This window comes from Eschrichtius robustus, chromosome 10, assembly GCF_028021215.1.
Source record: "Eschrichtius robustus isolate mEscRob2 chromosome 10, mEscRob2.pri, whole genome shotgun sequence".
Lineage (NCBI taxonomy): Eukaryota > Metazoa > Chordata > Mammalia > Artiodactyla > Eschrichtiidae > Eschrichtius > Eschrichtius robustus.
This window is the reverse complement of record NC_090833.1, coordinates 17,962,075-17,988,296: the sequence shown is the minus strand read 5'-3', so window position 1 is coordinate 17,988,296 and position 26,222 is coordinate 17,962,075. Positions and strand designations below refer to the sequence as shown.

General features: G+C 45.3%; 1 protein-coding gene across 4 annotated transcripts in view; it reads right to left on the bottom strand.

The window, feature by feature from the left end:
* Window positions 1–1,108: 1,108 nt before the first annotated feature.
* The window catches only part of ASTN2 (astrotactin 2), an 899,407-nt gene continuing 874,293 nt past the window's right edge, over window positions 1,109–26,222 (bottom strand). For 3 of the 4 annotated variants that reach the window (XM_068552571.1, XM_068552573.1, XM_068552574.1), the window contains 3 exons: window positions 17,008–17,108; window positions 15,112–15,295; window positions 1,150–1,444 (listed from right to left, as the gene is read on the bottom strand). In XM_068552571.1, the coding sequence (XP_068408672.1) occupies window positions 1,207–1,444; window positions 15,112–15,295; window positions 17,008–17,108 (523 nt within the window). In that variant the 3' untranslated portion in view covers window positions 1,150–1,206. Of the gene's footprint in view, window positions 1,445–15,111; window positions 15,296–17,007; window positions 17,109–26,222 lie in introns of all 4 variants that reach the window. The other variant, XM_068552572.1, reaches the window with a different exon arrangement.

The window sequence follows — 26,222 nt, the reverse complement described above, 5'->3', positions numbered from 1 at the left end:
GGATCCAAACTGCCATCACTTCTGGAAAATGACAGTAGTCACCGTCTTCAAAGCCTTTGCCGGTCCGACCTCCATTCTGGCGCTGGAATGGTTTTTCTTAAACAGCAAGTTGACTCCTCTGCGAATGCTCCGCAGTGGCTTTCAGTTACTTCAAATACCGTCAAACTTTTTGTCCACGGCTTCCAATGCTCTGCCTAGCTCCCAGCCTTACCTCTTGCTTCTTCCTACTTTGATCTCTATTCCCAGTGAAAGTGCTTGCAGCCCTCGAAGGAGTATGCTTTCTCTTATCTCTGGGCTTTTATTCACAGTGTCCCACCTGCCTGGAGCAAATCCCATTCTCCTCCCCCCCATCTTTTGGGCATAGGCATCACTTTTTCAGAACCCCTCCAGGTTGTCTCACGACCCAGCAATGAGTTCAGAGAACCTCCATTCTTCCCCTACCACAGGCTGAAATAACTGGCTACCTCTCTATAAGTTCCATTGGACTGTACACTCCCTGAGGACAGGGAGCGTCTCTGTCTTTAGTTGCGTGCCTAGTGTATAGGAGAGAATGAATAAATACCTGTTGAGTGAATAGACAGAAGGCCCCCATCAGCAAGAAACAGCACCCGAGCAGAAAGAGAGACAATAGGAATTTTTAATGCATGGAGAGCCCTGCAGGGACTCTGGGCAGACCCACAGGCAGCAGGAAGAGGCAGGGGTCCTGCAGACTCAAACGCGTCCGAAAAACAAAGTCCTAAAGACCCAAGCTTCCTCACTGCAACAATCCTCGGGGATGCCCTCCTGATGCTGAAGAGGTCCAGTTGTCTCTCCATAGGTCTCCTCCTGGGGTCCATGGCAGGAAGGAAGCTGAGTGTAGCAGGAGGAAGGAAGAAGGGGAAAGGCCTCTTGGTCTCCACCTGAAAGCTCCTGCCTCGGGACTGACCACCATCCGGAAGAAAATGTTTAAAAAGGAGAGACTTTGATAGAGTCAAATAAGATCTTAGAAAAAAATAAAAGATAGGGGGAAATGAATAATTCCAGTGGTTACAAAGTTCTCTGTCGGCTATCCACAAGAGGAAGAGTTTGCTTTGGCCTTGCTGGCAAGCCTCATCTGCCAGGCCCGTCCTCAGCTGTCCCCCAGCCCACCCAGGCCCCAGGATCCGCGAGAGCACCGCTCCCCCTCCCACGGAGAGTCTCTGTGCTCACGGAGGGCAGCAACCTCCCTCACCGGCCCTTGAACTCCCCATACGTGTTGCGGGCCATGGACACCATCTTCTCCTCGCATGTGATCTTGGTGTCCTTGAGGATGCTGTACCACACCATACCCACAGGCCGGACCTCCTCGCTGCGGCAGAAGAGGTAGGGCACGCTGTCCACGCGGCTCTGGATGTAGGCGCTTCGGAGGAGGCCGGAGCAGCGGCTGCTCACCCTCTCCAGACGCCGCAGGACCAGGTGGGCCTTCCTGGAAGACAGAGGAGGCGGCAGTGAAGGCAGGGGCCTAGGTCAAGCATCAGGCCTTTGAGGGGGGTGAGTAAATGTCAGTGGGCAGACGACGACTTCTTGTCCCAACAATCCCCTAGCCGCGCCTGACTTGAATGTGGTATTTTGAACACCTGTTCAAAATTACCTTGGAACTTGTCCTCTTTAACTGTGCAATGTGTAAAAAGTAAAAGAGCGGTATAACCTTTGACCTAACACTTTCACTTCTGAGATGCAAGCGTTGCAAGGTGAGCAGCCTGAGGACTCTGACCAAGTAAGTGTAAACTATTACAATAATGATAAATGACAACAAGAACAGAAACTAAAATGCATTAGCGCCATGGGCTAGATGCTGGGTAAGTACTTTACATACATTTAAAAATTTGTATATAATCTTCACAACAGCCCTGAAAATATTGTTATTTCCATACATATTCAATGGCTATGGAGCCCAGGTTTCAGAGAGGTGACACTACTTGACCAAGGTCAAACATCAAGCTGACCATTGGAGTTGGGCATTCGGATCTAGGCCTGAACACTCACCAAGTCCCTCTCTGTCCGCTTTCTTACTTTTCTAATTCTCTCATACTCTTTTCTCACAGTCAGAATCAAATCTTGTCCTCTGTGCTTCTAATTCATGAAAGCCTTTCTATCTCTATACCCAAATCAGAACTTCTCTATTGCATTTTTCTGATCTCTAAAATAGTGATGGTGGCCTTACTGGTTGTGAGATTAACTAAGAGAAATGCCCAAAGGCTGGCCCTGAGTAAGCTCCCAATAAACGATAGCTTCTAGTATAGAGAATTGTTGTGGTGATGTCTCAGGATCAAGGTCATACTGGACACTAGTCTCAGCAAGAATCGCCCTGGACTGCGGTGATCATCATTAGGAACTTATCTAGAGCTCTTTATGTAGCACCAGATAGCGGATCCTCGGGGAGACCCGATGGCTGCAGAGAAAATTAAAGCAAGCATCTTTGCGATCACCTAGTCCAAGGCTTCTCAACAGGAGCACCATTGACATGTGGGCTGGATAACTCTCTGCTGTGGGGACAGTCTTGCAGGACATTTAGCAGCACCCCCACGCCTCCGCCTACAAGACACCAATAGCACCCGCAGCCCCAGGCATGACAATAAAATTGCCTCCAGACATTGCCAAATGTCCTCTGGGGACCAAAATCACCCCATTTGAGAACCAGAGACTTAGTCTGACGTAATCTCATTAAAGATGTGGAAACTGAGGCTTAGAGAGGGAAAGGAATGACCTTTTCGCGGGTCATACCATAAGTCAGCTTTGCTGTCCAGGTGTCCATCTCCTTGTGGAATCCACTTTTCTCTACATCTCAGCATCCTCAAGATGCCTAGGGATCCTGAGGGGCTAAATGAGAGGCTCTCCCCTGCTGTCCTCTCCATGCCCCTCTGAGACCCCAGGAGGGAGGGCGTTTTACGACAACAGACCCCACAAATGGGAGACTGTTTTAGGCACCTGCGTGGCGGCTGGAAAAGGGCTGGGCTTATGCGTGTAGCTTTTGTGGGCACGATTTATGAGGTGCCTTTCAAAAAGTCCTCTTTGTATAGCTCACCACTTGGGTGGAATATTTCCTGAGGTGCCAAGAATTCATAGCTTCATAATCACACTCGAGTTACCACTCGACCCACAGGCCTCTTTCACCTCTGGCAGGCGCCTCCTCAGGGGGAGCCCGAGGAGCTTACTCTCAGCCCTCCTTGTTTCAGTTCTTGCTCTGTTCCTTAGCAGCTCGGTGTCCTTGGGAACCTTACTTAACATCTCCAAACCTGTTTCTTCACTTGACAAATGGGGCAGTTGAGAAGTTAAAGGAGACAAAGTCATTGGTTGCTCCTTTACAGAGCATTTATTATATGGCAGAGCTCCCGATTCAGTAGGAAAAGACAGACAGATGGAAAATTGCAACACCCGTGGCAAGAGCAATGATAAAAGAAGGCGTGAGAGCTGTGGGAAACAGAGGACAGTGCCTAGGTAGGATTGGGAAATCCAAGAAGACTTCCTGTAGAAGGGGAACTTGTGCTGAGCCTCATTAATGAGTAAGGTTTAGGTAAAGAAGAGGGCACAGGCATAACAGGAAGCCTAGGTAAAGGCACAGAGAGAAGGGATTTCATGGTGAAATACGGTGTGCAAGTGGGCTCACAGTGGGAAACGGGAGAAGTGGCAGGAGCCCAGCCACTGGAGCTTAGAAGCTGGGGCGTTTGTTGTATAGAGTAATGGTGTACCACACAGGCTCTAGAGCCTGGTTGCTCAGGTTCAAATCCTGCCTCAGCCACTTACTAGCTCTGTGATATTGAGGAAACTGTTTAACCAGCTGTGCCTCAGTTTCCTTATCCATAAAATGCGAATAATGACTACATCTACCACAAAGGTCGTTTTAAAAATCAAAACAAAAGAAACATTAATAAGTCTGTCATACAGAGTGAAGCAAGTCAGAAAGAGAAAAACAAATACCATATGCTAACACATATATATGCAATCTAAAAAAAAAAAAAAAAAAAGTTTCTGAAGAACCTAGGGGCAGGACAGGAATAAAGATGCAGACATAGAGAATGGACTTGAGGACACGGGGAGAGGGAAGGGTAAGCTGGGACGAAGTGAGAGAGTGGCATGGACATATATACACTGCCAAACGTAAAATCGATAGCTAGTGGGAGGCAGCCGCATAGCACAGGGAGATCAGCTCGGTGCTTTGTGACCACCTCGAGGGGTGGGATAGGGAGTGTGGGAGGGAGACGCAAGAGGGAGAGGATATGGGGATATATGTACACGTATAGCTGATTCACTTTGTTATACAGCAGCAACTAACACAACAATGTAAAGCAATTATACTCCAATAAAGATATTTAAAAAAACAAAACAAAACATTAATGAATCTATAGTAAGCCCTCAATAGGGGTAAGTGGGGAGTTATTGAAGACTTTCAAGCAACAAAGTAGCAGGTTCAGAGACAAACTGCTTAAAAACGTTTCTAGCTGCATTGAGGAGAATGAAACCTGGGGAAGGCAAGACCAGCAGCAAGAACCACGTACAGACACAGTCAGGTGTTACGTGTTTCCTGTCATTGAACTTAGGGGTGCTGGCTTGTTTCTCCTCTTGCTTTTAAAAAGCTACTTGTTCTTTCTCTTTCCTTATTTACAAAAAGGGAATAACATTCGCCCACCTCATGGAGTTGAAGTGAGGATTAAATAAGTTAATAAGTGTAAAACTCTCTTAGAAAAGTAGTTGGCACATACTAAGCCCCTGATACATGTCAGAAAGTACATCACCATCACCACCACCTCCACCATCAGGATTTGTGTACTGGTTTAAGCTTTGAGCACGTACATAAGTTAGTGGCAGGAGACAGACAGACAGAAATAGTAAGAGCCTCTAATTTAGGGGGAGAGTTCTGGGTTGGAAAATATGCTGGGTGCTATGGGAATATATAAAATGGACACCCAATCATTAGTTTGGGGGCTCTGAGAAATCTTGCCAGGGGACATAACATCTGAGCTAGGTCTTCAATGATGAAACAAATTTTTCAGGTAGATGGGAAGGCAGAGGAGACAGCTCATCCAAAGTTGGGCTAAAGAGGGCATAAAGCATCAGTTTTTTGAAATGGTTAAGTGCAAAGAATGGGTGAGAGACGAGTCAGTTTGGTAGAGATCAGACCATCCAGACTCTTTTGAGCCATGGTAAAGTACTCTATTTTTTGGGTGATGGGGAGTCATTGTCTGATAAGTCATAAATACAAAATGAGGCTGGGAAGGACAAGTCCTCCAACATGACCAAATGCTTTGTCTCCAAGGGCCCAGCTACTTCCAAAGAGAGAATCTTGGAACTCAACTGGGCCAAGCCTTTGTATGGATGGGGAAACTAAGGTTTGAAATTAGAAAATAATTTGCCGAAAGGAACACCTTAAGTTAGTAACAAAGGCAAAGCTAGAACCTGGGCTCCTAAGTATACAGAGCTAAGATGAAATATTTGGCTCTGGAGTCCCAGATTCAAATCCTAGTTCTATAACTTAGCTATGTGGATCATAAGCAAGTTCTTCCTACTAACTCTTAGTTACTGCAAAGTAAAATGGGAATAACAATGTTTTTGGAAGATGAGATAACCTGGGTAATTTGCTTAGCTTCTCAGTAAACGTTAGCCAAGATTCAAAGTAGTATTTTATAGTAGAAAGGACATAGGCTCCAGAGCCCACTAGGGCAAGCCACTTCTTCTCCGTGAGCCTCAGTTTCCTCATTTGTAATATGGGGACAGAGACAATTATTTTGTAGTGCTGCTGCTAGGCTGGAGTGAAATTACCGCCATAGGCATCTAGCACAGGAATTTGCATATAATACGCACTAAACCAATGTCAGTTTGCCTAACTGTCCCCTGCTCTTTCTCCACTGTACACTGTGCCTCAGCACCTTGGTTTGCAATGAGACAACAAAGGCAGAAGAACTCAGAAGGTGAAGCCATGAAGAGAAGGGTTGGAGGTGCTCAAAGGCCGAGTAGGGGGACGTGGGTGAGAGACAAAAGGTGAGAGTGCTGGGTGATAAATTGTAGGCAATGGAGATTCATAAATCAAAGGCCAGGCATGCCCCAAGCTTTGCCTGGAGGGGGAAATCGCAGGTCAGAATGACCACTTTTCTCAAATACCAGAAATGAAATCTTCCTCCTTGGAGACAGGACCCAGGCCTGGTGGGATAGGAAGTCAGAGGTAAAGGAGGGACAGCACACATTAATTTATCATTGTCCCAGCAGGCAAGATCGAGACAGGAATGGCTTGTGAAGGAGTCAGCAGCTAGACTCAGATGCCGCTTCTTCGGGAACTGTAGAACCTTGGAGTGACCGTTCTCTTCCCATCACCATTACCCGATCCACTGTTGACACAGTTCTCAGACAGAGACCTAATTCTAAGGGGGCCTTGGAATGGAGAAAAAGAGGACAGACAGTAAGGAAACATCCCCATTGGCCTCTCTCCCTCCTCTCTGTCTCCTGAGCCGAGCTTAAACGTCTCTGTGTTAGCTGACCTCAAACTTAATGAGAGTCAAGGGCATAGTGTAGTTGCAAAAAACTGGAACACAACCTCTGGAAGTAGAGAGGGCAGATTAAGGGAAATAATGACTTCCATTCACGCTGCCCTTGTCAGGCCACATCTGGAGAGCCCCACTCACTTCTGGTAAGAGGGACATGTGCAAACTGCAGCCAGATCATGATGCTGAAGGTTGTCTCAAAAGCAAGTCTTCTGTGGAAGTGCTGAAAGCAGGAATCAAGTGTCACTGAAGCGGGGATTTAGGAAGATGGTTATGTTGTTCCAGTAACTGAAAACAAGAGGGGAAAACCCTGAGGGTCAGGGATGATAATGACTACAGGTGACTGAGGACCTACTATGTGCCAGAAACCTATGCAACATCGTCTTAAGTGTAATCCTCACTGCAATTCTACAGTGCCTACTTTAGTCCCAGTCGTCAGGTGGTAAAAGTAAGCCTCAGGCTGGTCATATGATTTGACTAGGGTTAACAGAGTAAGAACAGCATCTCAGATCGCTTCAGCAAAGCACCTAAGTGTTAACAAACCACTCAAAAACTAACAGAAGGCACACACACACACACAAAAAACCTTAAAACTAAAGTCTTCTGAATGTAGATGGGGTCTTTCTATACCTCCAGTGGGTTCCCCTTCACTGGAGATGATCAAATCGAGCATGCCTTAGAAAAGAGTCTGTCTTAGTCTGTTTGGGCTGCTATAACAAAATACCATAGACTAGGGAGCTTACAAATAACAGAAATATCTTCCTCATAACCTGGAGTCTGGGAAATCTGGGATCTTGGCACCGGCAGATTTGGCGTGGTGGTTGGTGAACCTCTTCCTGGTTCATGGAAGGCACTTTTTCACTGTCCCCTCACATGGCAGAAGGGATAAAAGACCTCTCTGAGGCCTCTTTTATGAGAGCACTAATCCCATTTATTAGGGCGCCACTCCTATGACCTAATCAGTTCCTAAAGGCCCCTTCTCCTAGTTACATCACCTTGGGCATCAAGTTTGCAATACTGTCTATGAACTTTGCAATGGCACGGACATTCAGACCACAGCAGAATCTAACGGTAGTGGGAGTTGGAGCAGATCTTTGTTGCTTTTGTTTGTTTGTTTGTTTTTAATCTAAGAGGAATTAGGGGCTTGATTCATAGAGAAATACCATCTGATGAGCAGTTCACAAGAGAACACGCTGTGACAACTGTCATAGCATCGGGTTCCTGAGATGAGAGGACCACATTCACTGAGATTCTATTCATGTTTCAAAGCCACGCTAAAATTTCATCCTCAGGAGGTCTTCCAGATCTTCCCAGCTACCCTAAGTCACGTGTTCCTCTTTGTTGCTGAAGCATTTCATTTCTCTGTTGAGATTCATACTATATTATCTGTTAGTTGTGCACATATTTTGGGATGCAATGTGTTATACTGGATAGGACACTAGTTTGACATCAGAAGACAATACTTTGAGCTCTGACACTTACTGGTTGTGTAACTTTGAACAATTTACTTAACTCCACTGATTCTCTGTTACTTCATCTTCAAAATTAATTGTTCAGGAGATGAAATGAGATAAAAATGACTGGGCCAAAATAAATGTTCAACTAATATTTCCCACCTGCTTCTTGGACAGTGTATAGTTCCCCTGGTATCTAGCTCCTCCTGGTTGTGCAAGAAGAAGGGATTAATAATTTTCAGTCCTTAGCTTTCAAAATACAGCACTTTTCTAGCAGAGGTTGATAAAGGGAATGAAATAACACAGGAGCATCATGTGGATCTAAGGAAGTAATCGGGCAAGTGGGCAAAATGTTTCCCCGGATTTGTTTATAATAGAAAAGAAGTTGGAAGGAATCTAGTTGGTCTTTAACAGAGGACTAAATTAATATGTGATGCATTCATATAATTAACTGGCTAAAAGCCCCTTCAAAAAGACAACGTATTTACACATGCATCCATAGGAAAAGACTCGTACGTGTGGTATTAAGCGTAAATAGGCAGAAAACAGAACAAAGTGTATGTACTTCTTAAACATAGCAGAGTTGATGGAAATGGGACTGTGGTCTGTAGATGTCAATGTATCCTTAAGTCTGTACCCGTTTCCCTACTCATAAGCATATCCATGTCACATCCATATCGATATCTGGAGAAGTACGTGCACACTTAATTTTATCTCTGGGTGGGGATTAGGGGTTCAGGGGTACAACATTTTTGCTTGCCATTATATATATATCTGTCTCATTTACCTGTTACAGAATGAACAAGAATTACTTTAGGATAAAATACAATAAAGGCATTTCCGTTTTGAAAACATGCATACACTCACACGTATTTTAAAGCTGGTGCAATGAGTATGTGCAATGAAGCCATGGTTTTATGGCTTCCCAGTGGTTCACTGGGGTTACTTTCAGAATAAATCCACCTCAAGTTTAGCCTCAGACCACCCCCACTAAACAGAAAACCAGAAGCTCAGGTACTGCCATGTAAATATATTTCCTCAACACCAGGTTTGAAATATGATTTGTAAGGTGACTAGTGAAAATATTTACATTTGGCTTTGTCTCCTCCTTGTTCTCTCGTAAGAAACCATGAGACCTTCCAAGAATTCATTCTTAAACTGATGGTAAGAATAGCTGAGTCTCAGTGAACCCAAAAGTATTTCGATTTTGAACTGATGGAAACTTCAAGGTAATTATGTACATTGCTATATTATCAGTGGGGAAAATGTTCTGTGGGACATTTGTTCAAAGTCATAGTTTGTCTTGTTTGTATTTATCCATTCTAAGACATCATCAATTTTAAGAGATGCTGTCGATTTAATTACAGCCTTCCAAGAAAAGAAGAACGAATACAACACTTAACGTGCAAATCTATTGTGCACAATCCTTCATGATTCCCAAAATGCCAAAATATGCAGAAAAAAATAAAAGTGCATCTGAAATGACAGGAATATGGCTCTAGAAGCCTAAATTTGCTCTTGTTCCCAATGTCCCAGAAATTCCAAGAGAGTGAATCCAAGATATCTAAGGAAAGAGCTAACATAATCTTGGAATGAAAAAGGTACACTGACATCCCAGGCTTGAATATTTTCACTAAGAACAAAGCAATGACAGTTCAGAGCATGTGCTAATCCTTCTCAGATGGGAAAAGCTTCTTGTCTGCCTGTGTTGAGAAAGATCCCAGAATGAACCAATCCTGGGATGATTTCTGTGAGCTATTAGCAATGTCTGCCATGGAAGCAAGAGGGGCTGACATTAGAAATACACCATTTCTAACCTAGCCAGATAAATTCCACTGAAACAAATCTCTTCAAGTGCTTGCTTTCTTTTCCCTACTCTATCATTTTAATCAGGCATAACTGAAGAGGATTGAGAAGCTCAAGAGTGGTCAAGGGTATTCTGACTGGAGCAAATTTTGGTCCCTGGCCACCTATAAGTTCAGTTTTTCAATTCTCCTAATAGGAACCGTATGGCTGGGACAGCTGGGTGTCAGCGGGTCTTCTCTGAACAGCTGTTTGCAGTAACCTGTGGTTGCCATGGGAACCAGGCTCTGGAGGACATTGGCCTGATGGATTTATTAGGTAGCAGCAAGAGTCACCCTTTTGTCACTAAATTTTATGGGGGTACATGACCACAAATCCACAGAGGAGTAGAGAACATTTTGGGGTTTGGTGATTATAGGCCAACAAAATCCTAATTGAGCTCATCCCATGATACCAGCCCTCAGAGTGCTCCTGGGAAAAGCTCTTATTATCCTAGCCATCCTAGGTTCCTGAGAAACAAGCCATGCTGGGCTAGAGGTGAAAGGACGCTCATGGTGTGCCTCTTCTCTGGTCTCTATGACCTTCAGGGCTTGCTGGTTCCTTGGCTTCGCAGCTGGAAGGGACTTTGGAGTCCAGTTCTTTCATGTTGCAAATGAGGCCCAGAATGGAGATGAAATTTGTCCAAGGTTACACAGCAAGTGGGTGGCAAAGCTAGGACATGAACTCAAGGCAGGGTCTTGCTCTCTCTCCTTTACACTTTGATGTTCTGCATACTTGCTAACCCTTAAGAAGCATGGTACATTTACCCACAGTGATCCTCTGTTTAAAACCTTTACCCAGCTTTTGGAAGAAAGAACAACTCATGAACAGGGCTCGTTAGAGCCATTATGATCTGACCTCTGCTGAACTCTTCAGCCTTGTTTTTTTCCCCTTTTCCTTCTCACCTTGAACTCTCTGCCCCACTGAGATTTATCCTTCCTGACGAAGGTATATTCTCTTACCCCACCCTCTCTCACCCTTGCACTGGTTGTTCCTTCCAGTGAGAGCACTCCTCCCCTTCCACCTGGAGGACTCCTGTTCACCCTTTACTTCTGAGCATACACTTCACTTTCTTCTCCAGGAATTCTTCCTTGAGCTCCAGGTCTGAATTAGCTGCACCAACAGCTGCATCCAGAACCGTGTCACTCAAAGTGTGCTTTTTAACTAGCCGCATTGGCATCACTGAAGAGCCTGGCAGAAATGCACACTCTCAGGCCTATCCTAGACCACTGAGTTGATGTGAATTTTAACCAGGCCCCTGAGTGATTCGCCGGCACGTTGAAGTTTGATAAACGTCGTTCTAAAGCACACTGCTCACCCTTCTTACACTGTGCTTCTTGTGACATATTTCACTGCATCTGCCTGCTGACCAGTCTTGTTCTCACTAGATGTTGAGCCTGGTAAAGGCAGGAGCTGTCTTCTTCACTCATCTGTTTCCAGCCCGCAGCACAGGGTCTGGCACATAGTAAGCACGTTAAATGAATCAATGACTCCATAAATTAATAAGTGAGGATATCCTCAAGTCTCTTAATATTTGCAAGGACAATGCATTTTTTTTTTTTTTTAGAATGTTATTTTTAAGCTAGAAAAACCTTAGAGTTTGCAGAATTCAGTTGTTTCCAATGGGGATCTATAGATCCTTGATAGCTCAGGTAGACCTCAGGGACCCTTAGGACTGGAAGGGGGAAGTGAAAGAGGCGACCCAGCAGGGGGGCTCCAGGCCACCCACTCTAGCTTCTACCAGAACAACTCTGTAGTCATCTGGTTCACATGTCTACTCATCCCATTATCCAATGATTCAATAAGTAATCGTTTAGCCCCTACTTACAAGAGTGAATGGGGCATAAAGGATCACTAGCTATACATAAACTGACATTGTAGTGGGGATAATACCTTATAGATAACTCAGAAGTAAACACATAAGCAATATAGGATACTAAAACTAGTAGATACGACACAGAAAATTAAAACATGAGGGTGTGATAAAGTGAATGGGTAGAAAATTTAGAGGATTCTCTGAGGAGGCGACTTCTAGCTAAGACCTGGGGTTCTTTGTAAGCTTTATTTAGAAAACAGCTTTTTCACTGCTAAGAAAAAAAAAAAGTACTACTATCATTTTGTTAGGGGAACCACTGACCAAAACCACCGCCCTGGCCAAGCCCTATAGTAACCACTTGCATGAGTTATCTTACAACAGGAGGTCCTGGTAAGGAACTCAGAACTAACAAGCTACCACCAACTGGAAGAATTCGGGAAAGGTGAAAAGGAGAGAGGAGAAGCCAGTCCATATGTCCTACAAACCTCCCAGAATCCTTCTCGCTGGAATCCATCTTGGCTGAGCGATGCTCGAGTGCCACCAGGAAGGACCCTGAGTGAGAATGATTGGCCAGAGACAACTCATAAACTAACCCCATTACCATAAAACCCGAGACTGCAAGCCACATGGCAGAGCAGTTCTCCTGGGTTCCCTTACCCTGCTGCTCTCTGCCCAGGCGCCCCTTTTCAATAAAGTCTCTTGCTTTGCCAGCACATGTGTCTCCTCGGACAATTCATTTCTGAGTGTTAGACAAGAGCTCACTCTCGGGCTCTGGAAAGGGTCCCCCTTCCTGCAACAATCTTATAGATAAAGAGACTGAGTGCCAGAGAGGGCCACAAGCCAAGGTTGCACAGTGAGTTTATTAGCAGTGCCAGGATGGATTAGGATGCAGCTGCCTTGATTCCTGCTGATGCCAGCGTGGGACATCAGAGAAATCTCAGATTCCCTCAAGAGACGAGAAAGACCGAAGGAGGAGGGAGTTGGGTGGCACAGTGGGTGTTGGCAGATAGTGCCTGGTGACTAGCTGGCCGGAGGTGAATGGGTCCATTACTGAGTGGGTTGTTCTGCCTCTGTGGGTGACCAGAAAGCCTTTCCAGAAGATTTATGTCCTGGAAGGACCCCAGAAGATGATAAAGACAAAGTCAGGAGTGAAGCTCTGGTTTAGCTTCCACCTAAAATCCCTGAACCCTGTGGGAAAGCCCAATAAAGTAGAATGCCTTTCCCTGTCCCCAGGCAAGATGGCAGCCGAGATGACTCATGCAGCAGCTTTCATCTGGGGCTCTGTGTTTCTGTATGTCTGCTCTCTTTTAGCTTTTATCTAAAGAACATTTCTTTCATGTGAAAGGGAGAAAGTTACAATCCAGGACCCAGCAAAGCAGATAAGGCCCGCCCCAGGGAAAGATCCTTTTTAATCCCTCAACCAAGCCTTGAATTCTTGGGGTTTACTGCAAGCGTTGTAAGGGCTCAGGGTGAAAGCTTGGGGCAGAACCGGACTCCACAGCAAACTCTGGGCAGCTCATTTAGCCCTGTGGGGCCTCCAATTCCTTTTCATTCATAAAATGGGGAGGGTACCCTACTTTGCCTAGTTTACAGGGTAACTTTAAAGCTATTTAAGGCATAACACGCTGCCCTACTAAGTATTTCAGGAAGTCACGCAATCCTCTTCAGTGCCACGGACACTAGCCTGTCCCAGGGCACTGCACCGTCTCTCCTGGATTAGTGTTACAACAGCCTCTATGGCCTCACTGCCTCCTTCTGGTCTAGACACCTCTAGTCCAGACTTCCAACTGCAGTCAGAGGGATCTTTACCCCTTGAAGATCTGATAACATCTCCCCCCTGTGAAAAACACTTGAAAAGCTTCCCATTACCCTCGAGAGATAATCCAAACTCTTTAACCCAACTTACAGGGCATTCGGAACTGGCCCTTGCTGACCTCTCCCTTCTTATCTCTTCCCACTCCTGCTGTCACACACTTTGCTCCAACTACACAGAAATTCTTTCAGTTCCTCCACACAGTGTTTACCGAAGTGTGGAAGGAGTTCCCCTGGGGCAGGAGAAAGGATTTTAGGTGGTACTCAGGAAGATCACGGATCCAGTATTAAACAACAATGAATCACACTGAGGAAAAGCATTTAGATTCCCATTTTCACTCTCTTCCCCTCCTCCAGATTACTTTAAGAAAGAGAGTTTTAGTTCAGGACTGTGTCTTAAGTACTTCTCTAACACTTGCTAATCTCCCTTTTTAAAGGGAAAGCCTCAGGCTCAGCTAGGCTTGAACTACATTGTTTTCTGGTTTTGTTTTTCTTCCATTGTACTGAATGCTTAAATTTAATCTTTATTAAGGGTAGATGGTGCTAGTTTTCCCTTTACAAAATGATACAGTGTTTTCTTTTCAAATGTATTTTCAATAAGTGGACCTAAGGAAGAAATAGAAAATAAATGAACTGCATATGGTATGGCGATATGACAAAAATCATAAAGGTGGTAGGCAAATGACCAAAATTTAAGAGGAAAACCCCTGCCTATGTAGTATTATCTCCTCTGAACATTTCACAGGCTACTCCCTTGGCCCCAAACCCTCCAATCCTCCTCTCCCTCCACTGGTCGGACACCTACTCACCCTTTAGGCCTCAGAGTCTCAGCCTTTATGGGGGCTTCACTGGGTTATCTAGAACGAGTGTCTATGCCTTGCCTCCCCAAAGGGCCCCTTTCGTCTATTCTTTTGACCCTTATTATTCCTATTCTTTCCAACTGCTTGTTTAATTACCTGCAACAGTAAGCTATGCGTAGGTAGGGACAGTTTCTACATTTTTAACATTGCATTATCAACTACCGACCTAAAAGAGGGGCTACTAAGTTTGTGTTGAATAAACGAATGGATGTCATTGTTGGGTGCAAGGCATGAAATGCAGCCGCAGCTTCAGATACTACTTTGTGAAGCTTCAGAAGATAGTGACTGTGTGTTAGTTATGGTTGAATCCTCCATGGCAACTATCACAGGGGTTGGCATAGTCACTGCTGGTGACAAAAAATCGTGCCTCAATACATGTTGAATTTATGAATGTACTTAGTCTTGGTTACCAATGGACTTTACTCCAGAAAAAAAAAGCACTCGGATTTCTTATGAAAGAGTAGGAAAAGCCCTAGATTAGGGGCCATGACCCTGTCACCATGCTCTTCTACGATGTTGGTTAGGACATATCCCCTCAAGGAGGCTACGCTTCCCATCTCTAAAACTGCAAGTGGAAGGTGAATAAGGGGAGGGATTGACTGAAAGAACACTGAGGTCTCTGATCTGACATTCCGGGAGTCCAAGAAGCTAAAATTCCAAGATTCTTTCATTCTCCCTACCCACTTCCCCTCTCGAACCCTGACATGACTAGGGTTGACTGCCACTCTTATTTATTTCATAAAGCCCATTCCCGGCCTATGGAAGAAAGGCTCCAGTAAAGTCAAATGGAAGCAAGAAGAATTTACCACCCCGCTCGCGCTCACATGCCCACGTACCTGGGCCCAAGCTCATCTTCACTCCTCCAGACAAAGTCACCGAACTTCTCATAGTGAGAGTTGTAGTGGTGCTGGACTCGAAACAGCATGGAGGCTGAGACTTCCATCAGTGTGTTGTAGGCAGTCTGCTGCTCCTTCCCACTTGTGTACCCATTGTACAGATTGTAGATCTTGTCAGCTATCTCTGGGGAGGAAGAATTGCAGGCACAGATCACTGGACAGTAGGAAAAAGGGAGGACGAAAGCATGCCTTGCAACTAGGAAGGCATATTCATGCAGGAGTTCACTAGTGCGGTCTCTGGGGACAGACAAACCTTAATTCCATCCTGAATATGTCATTGACCAGCTGTGTTCAGTTTTCCTATCTATCAACCGGAGATAACGATATATAGTCTGGAGGGACATTGGGAGGACTAAATTAAAACATGGATGTAAAGCACTCAATACAGGGTCTGGCACAAAGTTAGTGCTTATAATTGCACTCACTAACATAAGTTTTGTGGCTATGATTTAACAGAAAATTCCAAACAAGTGCAGAGGCTTAAATAAACTGTCTTGGGCTCATCTCAGTAGTCAACTTCTATCTCCTCTCTGCAATACTCCCAACACATTTCTGTGATCAGGTCTAAAAGCTCTCCATTCAAAAATCTTTCAAAGAAAATCTAGACCCTTCTGTTTGCCATTCATGGCAATTTCTACTCTTTCAGTCATTCCTACTAATTGATGTAACTAAAATTCATTATGGGCTGCTCTCTTGAATAGGAGGCACATTCTTTCATCTTTGAAGACTTTGAACAAAATTTATGTATGTTCCCACATTACTGCTAACGGCAATTGCCTTCAGGACAGTCTGGGGGACTTGGGTTCAGGATGGGAGGAGCATTTACTTTGTACAGTTTTCTACTCTGATCTTTATTGTTCTTATTTTTTTAAACCATGTTCATGTGTTATTTTAAAATAAAAATACTTAAAAAAATTACCAGGAAACCATCTCAAATCCCCTCCCTTTTGAGACTCAATAGGTCACCATCTCCTCTTGTCTGGTAGGTAGCACACAAACATCTACCATCAAGCGTATGACTGAGCCATTTGAAGAAATGTCTCTCTCTCTCTCCCCCTAGAATGTGAACTCCTGAAAGACGAAGAGCATGTCTCTTCTGCATTGCTTGTACCAGGGTTCTTAGAAAATATTTGCTCAACTTGAAGTGGACCACCAGGTCTCATGAGCTACCATCATGTTTTTATAGAAACTGTATCTACACATTGTCTAAGAACTAAGTATATGGTAGATCTGATTTATTGGTTCTATTTTTTTTGACAGGTGTTTTGCCTAATGCTTACAACTTCATGGACGAGGAACAGCAGAAAAGGTTTCATCTTGCATGCTAATTCTGACTGATAGTTACTGACTCTAGCTCTATGCTGAGGATTCTGAGGCCTCCACTGGGCTAGATGGGAAGGTGTGCTCTGATCAGCTAATGATATCTGCCATGAGCGCGGCAAAGCCAAGTGGTCCTCTAGGTGCCACCGATTTGCCAGCTCTAGCGTAGCCTGAAGTGGAAGAAAGGGATTGGTCCCTAAAAGCCTAGGCCAAGGGGCAAGAACACAGTCATGGGGTTCTGACTCTCCACCATTCCTTGCCTCTAAGTCAGAACACAGATTCTATAAAAGAGGAGCAAGTCTTTCTACTGGCAAAGATACTGCTGGTCAGTCTCAATTTCCTTCATGGCTTTGATTAATTTATCTCCAGGTTCCTCCTTAGTCCCTGGGCTTTCTTCTCCCTGTGCCAATATGCGTGTGAGGCAGGAAAGCAGTGGTAGTTAGTGACTGCTGGGTGCAGAATTTAGAGAGCGAGAATATGGGAGTTACCTCGGAAGTGAAGAAATGGGTCACCTACCTTCTGCCTTACTGTCATCTACCAGCGGACAGGCGGTCCTCAGGGTCACTGTGCTGAGCTCTGAGTGCCTCCCCCGTGTATCCACTGCATAGAGAGTGAACCTGTAGCACAACAAGAAAACAGCACAAGGCTGTGACTTCAGAAAAGGCCCTGGAGGTTCCAAAGAGGAACACAAAATCATAGCACAGGAATAATAGTTGAAAGAACTCAGGGATGCTTAGGCTGCAGGAAAATGATTCGGAAAGAAAAAAAAGATAATTATTAAGCATGTATTGAACACCAACTGCCTTGCTGGGCATTTTGCACATAATCTCGTAATTTACAAGTAGCAAACCTAGAAGGCAGGGATTATTATCACCTGCGTTTCACCAAGGAGAAAACTGAGACTTAGTTGTGTATCTTTCCATGGTCTCACAGTTACTGGGGGGGCAGAGCAGTCTGAATCCAGGACTTGAGAAGTCAACCCCGATGCTATCTTGCATGGCTTTATATATTCTTTCATTCATTCATTTAACAAATTTTAGTTGAGCATTAACTGTGTGCCAGGAATTATTTTAGGTGCTAAGATTATAAAGATGAGCAAGAGAGTTAAGGTCCCTGCCTGCATAAAGCTAAACAAAAAGTAAGCAAAAAAACAGATAATGGTGAATGATAATACACTAAAGTGAAGGGGGACGTGGCTGCTTTAGACAGGTGTGTCCACAAAGGCCTTCTTGCTGAGAGGTTTGATCTGAGACATGAAAATGAGAAGGAACTAGCTTATGGGAGGAAAAGCATTCCAGGCAGGAAAAGCAGTAAGTGCAAAGGTCCTGAGGCGAGAAGGATCCAGACTGCTGGAGGAGTAGACGGTTAGTGCGGCTGTAGCAAAGAGAGATGAGTGGGAAGATGGGTGGGTGGGGGACCCTGTGGGCCATGATAGAGTCTGGGAGTTATTCTAGGTACAAGGCATGTCCCCAGCTTTCCGCGTTGTTGCCTGCAGCTCCATGCTGTACTGGGGGGAGTAGGCAGCCTCTGTGGTATCCGACGGAGAGAATTGGTAAACTGCAGACCTGGTGGATTCAGGTCCAATCCAGGGCACAGAATTCTTTCTAGAGTAGACACGGTTGTCTGGCCTACTTTGAGAAGGCTCTCTGACCCTTCACACCTCCAGATCTCCAAGTTTTGAAGTTTAAACAAAGTCAAAGGAGTAAGTAAACTTTCAAGAAGAGGTAATCCTTGGAGGCCAGCGACAATCTGAATAGAAGGGAGAAGGGCTAAGCGTCTCAGCATCCTGTCTTTGTCATGCCATCCTCTTTCACCAGCGTTCAAGGGTAGAGCAGTAGTGTGGAGTGGGAAGAGGGTTTTCTGGATCAGGTAGAAGCAACTACAGTCCCAGGGGCCCTATTTCCTCTCTCCCTTCTCTAAAACCTCAACTTACCTCATGTTATAAAATGGGCATAACACTATGACTGCAAGTTGTGGAATGACAAACCCTGATTGACTGCACATATTAGGTAGTTAATAAATATGAGTTGGTTGTCCAAATTAATTAATTTGTGCTGAGTCCTTAATATGTGTCAAGCAGGGACCTACGCAGTTTTATCTGCATTATCGCTATTAATTCTCCCAGATGATCCTAAAAGATAACTATTACTCTCTTTTATATATGAGGCTCAGAGAGGGAAAGCAGCTTGCCCAGAACCACACAGTAATTACTGAGACTGGCAATTAAGTCTAGGTGTGTCTGACTCCAAAGCCCATGCATTTAACCACTATCAGCTACTATCCTCTGACTAAAGGTCTGCGGATATCACCTCTGTACAAATAGACGTCCATTAGGCACACTTGCCAAACTCCAACTATGTTGAAACAGTGCCATTTCACATGTTTTTCTAATCTTATGAAAACCTCCTAAAATAATCACTCTCATTATCTCCATCTTTCAGAAGAGGAAACTGAAGATCAAAAAATTAGGCAATTTGTCCAAAATCACAGTCAGACGATGAAAAAACCAAGACCTGTATCCTGGTTTGTCTCACTCTAAAACCCATACTCTGAACTCTCAGCTGCCATTTTGCTGCCCCAGCTCCAGCACTACTAGCTCAGAGGGTCTGAACCTGGAAGTCTCAGAGGGCCTCTCAGCTTTAGTACCTCATGACATGATCGTCCAAAGGTTGTTTTTAATAAAAGGCACTATAAATCAGAACTTCTTGGTACAAGGGGCACAGTAAGCAGAAGCCAGTATCTTTCTGGAGAAACTACCATTTGTCTTTTTTGTGTGAAAGCCTCCTTTTTAAGAATAACTCAATTTCTCTTTTGAAGAACTGTAAGAGGTACTCATGCCATCCCAAGAATGTGTTTTTAGCTTATTCCTTGATACTGATTCTGAGTCTCGTTGTAACTCAGACAGCACCTTAGCACCATCCTGCCTTTACGAGGAAGCTGGTGTTTTCGGTGCACATGGGAATTCATCCATCAGTCATGCCAGGTCTGTGTGTATGACGCCACGAGCCAGGCTGGCAGCGAGCCTCATAACCACATACGCTCCACATTCTTTGCTGCTATTGGTCACTGCCACTAGGCCCATGACAGACCCACGGAGACACCTCCTAGCACTGCAGGAATGTCAGCACTGAGCTGTCCCACCAACATGCTGCAAAGGGAACTGGGGTGAGGGGTCAAGCAGGGAACAGGTCACCCAGAGCCCCAGAAGCAGGAGCCTTGTAGACAATCAGCATCCACTCAAACCTTGGCTCTGAGGTTCACTAGCTGTAGGACCTTGGGCTGGTTGATTAACCTCTCTGATCCTAAGTCTCCCCAAATGTGAACCAAAAGAAACAAGTCCCCCCTCCCTGAAGAACTGTCAGTCCAAGTGCAGGAAAACTAGCCCGCTTCCTAAATGTAATGATAGGCACGGCTGCCATCTAATAAGTGCTCATCGGTGTTGGGGCCTCTGTATGCACTATTCCAGTTAATCTTCCTAATGTATGAGTCAGGTACCGTGACTGTTTGCATTTTATCAATAAGGATGTTGGTTCCAAGGAGGTCAAGTAATTGACCTATTATTACATATTAAGTAAGTAGCAGTGGGGGACCAGAACTTAGGTCTGTCTAAATCCGAAGATTATACTCCTAACTACATTGTACTATACTATCTTGTCAAATCTAATTTCACCTTTTATCTTTCATCAGCTAGCTTGGAGTGCTGGCAAGGGTAAACAAGTGTGGGTCTAAACCTAATAGATGTGACTAAGAGACCTAAATATGGAATATTTTGGCCCCATCTTCAGATGCAAGCCAATCTATTCATCTGCTTTCTGGACCTTTTGGGTTCAGCCTTTGGCACGAGAACAACAGCATTGCGATGTGGGGATTATCTCTCTCCACCTGTCATATCTCAGCACTGTGAGCGGAGCTCAGTTCTAGCACTTACTACATCCAGGATTGTCTCAGTCAAGGGAAGCAGCAGGTGACAGAGGAAGAAGTCTGGTCTTGGAGATGGCCAGGCTTGCATTCACTTTCCATTCTATTCCCTGGCTCTGTGACCTTGGACTAGTCACTTTACCCCTCTGTGCTTATTTCACCTCTCCGCATCAAGCATCTGTGGTAGGGAGGCTGCTGTCCATTACACACGTCAGCCGTGGATGAATGTGAAATGTAAGTGCTATACAAGGTGAGTTACGACCAGGAAGAAGGGTCGGAGGCAAGATCGTAGTCAAACTCCAGGATGTGAGAATTAGTAAGTGACAAAGGAGGGAGGTAAGGAGAGTATTGGGTAACACTGTGTAAGCACTTACTACCCACACAACATCTAGGAAGTGGCAGAGGCAGAACCCAAACCCTAGCCTGAAGCTTGGGTACAGCTATATCCCTGGCACTTAACACAGTACTAAGCATATGATAGGCACTTGAAATATTTGAGTAAATGAATGAACTTGAGCATATCCCATCGCATTTCTGAATTTCAGTTTCTGCATCAACAAGATGGGGCTAATTGTAGAGACAGTGCATGGCTGTCTCAAGGATTACATAGAGTGATGCATGAGAAGTGGCTTGTAAGTTGCAAGTTTTAATAAAGGACATATAAAGAGCACTTATTTGGACAAGGGTACACATTTTTAAAATGTTTTCTTGGAGTATAAGAGAAGGAGATGCATTTCAACTGAGGGGAACATAGAAGGCTGTAGTAAATATGTGAATGAGTCCCCAAACATGAGGAGTTAGAAGAAATTTTAAACACTGCTTTCCCACTGGCCAATTATGTTTCCAGGATGCTTCTGTAATATATTTCCTCCACCAAGAGGGTCCAGGGTCACCTCTCTGCTTAGCCAAGCAGCATGAATAACAGCATGCTGGGAAAGAAGTAGTCTTAGGTTTTCAAATTATAAAACCTGGATAGAATCTTGCTTTCCCCAGTTGCTGGCTGAGCGTTCTTGGGAAGTCACTTCCCTATCTCTGAGCCTCAGTCTCTGCACCTGGGAAAGAAGTAGTCTTAGGTTTTCAAATTATAAAACCTGGGTAGAATCTTGCTTTCCCCAGTTGCTGGCTGAGCGTTCTTGGGAAGTCACTTCACTGTCTCTGAGCCTCAGTCTCTGCACCTGTAAAACAGGGTGAAGTTAAGCATATCTCACAAGTTTGGGATCAAGACTCAATGATATACTGATTGCAGCATGCCTGGTTCAATCTTTGCTCCCCAAAAGGTAGCTTCTATTTGTGTTATTAGAGTAACCCAACATGTCAGTAGAGGCCCCAGGATAGAGGAGTCCGCAGGCCACCCTGCCAGTGGGGGTGGAGGGGTGCCGAAAGAGGAAGATGTCAGCCTTACGGGCCTGGGTCAGAAGTCACAAGGCCATGTGCTTTCTGCCTGTCTCAGCTGTAATTGTAGAACTGTTCCAGAGACACATCTGAAAGCTGTTAGCAGACCAGGCAGGGCTTGGAGGGGCTCTTTGAGAGGGGCAGAAAGTGGCAGTCCCTGATGTGGGGAAAGAGAAGAGAATGAGAGAGGCAGGCTGAGAAACAGATATACGCATACACACCCACAAAACAGAGTGAAAAGGGGAAAGAGAGAGATTGAGAGAGGACACGGTCAGATCTGCGTTTCTCAGGGGTCGGGAAGGGTGCCGGCTACCTCAGCTCGGTTCTCTCATCTTTACCTGCTGACGCAGGCTGAGATCCACTGATAATGTGGACGAGAACTCCTGAGCCATCACCGAACTCTACAGCCTCACTTTACAGGTGAGAAAACCAAGGCCCAGAGAGGAAACAGACTTGCACAAGGACCCGCTGCCAATAAGTTCAGAGTTAAGACACTGGCTTTCCCGACTCCTCCTCCAGTGCTCCTCCTAGACACCACCCTGCTTCTTGCGCAATTGACTGACGTAGCTCCAATTGCACCTATGGGATAATTTCACTATAATAAGAGGTGACTCCAAGGATGAAGTTGGGGAATCCCAGGCTCAAACCCTCGCTACTCCTTCCTCTTTGTTTCAGGGGGAAGAACACTGGCCAAGGTGGTTGAAAACTTGAGTTTGCATCCCGGCTTTTCCAGAGACTGTGGGCTGTGAGATCTCAGATGCCTACAGCTATAGGACCTTGGTGTACTGGGATTTCAATGTGTGGGGAAGTGCCCTGGGATTGATGACTCAAATGCAAAGTGTTTTTCAATGTTTCTTCACCATCTTCAGGACAAAGCACAAACTCCTTACCCCGGGCCCCCAGCGTGACTCCTTGATGTTCCTTCATTTGACACTATCAGTTTGAGACTCTGTCATTGAGTCTCAAACTGGCCACAGATCTAGCCTTGTTTAACAATCTCTGCTTCCTACTCTGTTTCATAGTAGAACCACATCCAACTGCTAATGGATCCCACCTCTTTGCCTTCACACTTGCTGCACCCTCCATCTGGGTCACCCGACCCCTTCTCCACTTGACCCTCTCCACCTTGTCCTTGGAGCATCAATCAAACCTCATCTCCTCTGGGGAAGCCATTCTCCCTGCACGGTGCCCTGTCACGGCGCAGGTGGCATGGCTAGGTCAGTGCCCAGACACTTCTCTCGTGCCCCCATGAGTATGTGAGGGTCTTCAGGACTGGACTATGGCCCTGCCCATCTCTATCCACCTACATCTGGTGCTCAGACACCTAAAGCATGTGGTGCCCAGCAAATACTTTCCAGAATGAATGACAGACTGAATGAATGACTCAATCAACTATAAGGCAGCAGTTCCCTTGTCTAGGAATCAGTTTCCCTATCTATAAAATGAACAAAAGGTGATTAGATTAAAAGGCCATGAAAGGAGATAGAATAACAGAGTGGCCCAAAGCATGGCTTTGGAATCAGGCAATTTGGTTTTAAATTCTGGCCCTCCATTTATTGGCTGTGTGAGGCCTTGCCTCAATAAACTCACCTGTAAAATAGGAATCATAATATTAAAACCCATTAAATAGGGTAGCTGTTAGAATGAGATATGGCAGGAGATTGCTCACCATTGATGCCTGGCATGTTAGCAGCCAACGAGAGAGAGCTGTGGGTACCATTACCAATATTATTATTACTATTATTATTATTAGGCCACAGCCCAAGGCTCTGACACCCTCCCCCCACACCCAGAGTAAGTTGTCCTAGTGGAGATTAGAGGAAGGGAGGTGGAAAGGAAGCTGTCGTTGGTCCCATCCAAGACCCCCGGAACCCTGTCACAGCAGGGGTGAGAGAATGAAACCAAGACATTAATTGGCGGTGAGAGCTTCTCATGGATCTGACAGGGGGTAAGAGCAGGGACAGGCGTTCAGAGGCCCACGTCAGAACTCGGTCCCCGAGAGGACGGGAAAATGCGTTTGAAGTCTCCAGGCCAACGCCTGCTCTTCCCCAGCCGCCGCGTGATTTAGGCATTCTGGGGAGGCAAAAGTCTCCTCTCTGATTTGAAGGGAAACAGATGTTTCCAGGCCAGAGGCCCTGGTCTTGTAAAATGCTCCTTCCCCCACACAGCTTTGGCAAACAACTTCCCGTTAGTTCATCCCCCCACAACCCCCCTCCATCAACTACCATCACTCCCCTCCCTGCCATTCCCAGCACAATGTGGAAGGCAGGGGTGGTGGGAAAAACACTGAGTCCCGGCTCCAGCTCGGGGTCTGTGCAGTCAGATGGCCAGGGACACCCGACTGCCCTTTTCTGGGTCTCAGTCTCTCGTCTCTGCAAGGAGGGAACTAAACCAAGATCAGCGCTGAGGGATGGGCTAGCTCTGATCTTCTAGGGGCTTTGCCTCTGAAAGAGTTGGGATGATTCATTCCAGATCTTTCTCCATTGGAGTCTCTGGCAAAGAGCATGGACTTGCATTATCAGGCTCTGGGTTTGAGTTTGAACTCCATCAGCTACTGGGCAAGAGCAACTGAACCACTGGGCCTTGGTTTCCTTATCTGTAAAATGGGGACCAAGGTTCCATCTCACAGGCTTGTGAGAATTAAATCAGAATTCAATCCCCCCACTCAAATTTTAGGTTTCTTATGAATGAAACTGAGCACCGTACCTCTTTCCTTGGTCTACCCATGGTGCTCAGAACAGTCTGAACCCAGAGTAGGTATGCAATAATGTTTCCCACTGATTCTTGGCAGGAAGACCTGCTAGACACCTGGCAGTCCCAAGACTCAGGTTCTTAACCCAGTTCTGCTTGAATAGTAGAAAGAGAATTCTCATTTTCATGATCGCAAAGAAGCAGGATGGGTCATGATTAGAACAGACTTTGGAGCTCAAATGTTGGTTCTACACCATACTATCTTTATGACCTTGGGTAAGTTAGTTAACCTCTCTGTTCTTCAGTGTTCTTGTCGTTAAAGTGTGGATAATATCACCTCCTTCAAAGGGATGTTGGAGGAACAAAGAACTCAAAAGAGCACCCGGCACGTGGTAAGTGCTAAATAAGCTTTCACCATTTTTCAATGTGTGTGTTTAAATTATGAATCTCTTCTATAATGATTTTAAAATGAGATCCACCCCAACCCAATTCTTTGACATTGTTCCCATTGAGAGGCAGAAGCCTATGTCCCTTCACCTTGAATGAGGCGGGGTCATGAGTGCTTTTATTAATAGAGCACAGCGGAAGGGACACTGTGTAACTTGTGAATCTGGGTCATAAAGGGCTATACAACGTCCACCTTGCTCATTGAAACATTCTCGCTTGGAGCCCTGAGCCTTCATGCAGGACATCCAACAACCCTGGTGTGAGGAAGGCACGCCATGCAGAGAGGCTATGTCAGGCACCTCAGCAGCATGATGGTCAGGTCATCCCAGCCAATCCCCAGAAAGATGCACAAAGGAGCCTTCAAGCAGTTGAGTCACCTCCAGCCTTTGAACCCTTGCAGCTGAGGCCCCAGACTTAAAGGAGCAAAGACAGCCCAACCTGCTGTGCCCTGTCTGAATGCCCGATCCACAGAAGCCATTAGCATAATCAAATGGTTGTTTTAAGCCACTAAATTCTGGGGTCATTTGTTGTGTCATCAGTAGTCACTAGAACAATCTCCAAGCATCTAGAGCAGGAGTCAGCAAACTATGGTGCACAGCCAAAACTGGTCTGCTGCCTGTTTTTGTAAATAAAGTTTTAATGGAATGTAGCCACTCTTGTTTTCTTAAAATCTATTTTCTGTGGATGCTTTCACACTACAGTGATGGGACTGAGTGACTGCAACAGAGAACATATGGCCCACAAAGCCTGAAATATTTACTATCTGGACCTCTAGAGAAAAGTTTGCTGACCCCTGAATTAGAGCTTTGACAGTACTTAACATTAAAATCATTTGCTTACATTATTTCATTTGATCCCATTTGATCTGTAAAATGGTCATTCCCATTTTACAGATAGGCACAGTGAGTTCAGGTGACTTGTCCAAAGTCACACAGCTATTCTGACCCCAGGTCTAATTCTGACTGCAGCTATTCTGACCCCAGATCTTCAACAGCCTGCTGAAGATCTGGACTCCAGTTTCGCCCACTGAATGGGCAGTGTGACCTTGGAGCATGTCCTGCCCTCAGTTTCCCAGACTGTGAAACGAGGGCATTGGGCGAGATGGTATGGACTGGCTGCAAGAATTCAGATGTCCCAAGTTTCCCCCAGCTGGGTGCTTTCCACCAGGCAAAATATCTCTATTAGTCCAGGTATATCAAAGTAGGACTTGAGAGTGATCAGCCAGGGGCTGTACGGATACCACATGCAGCCCACCTAACTCCCCAGCACCAAAACCCAACCTT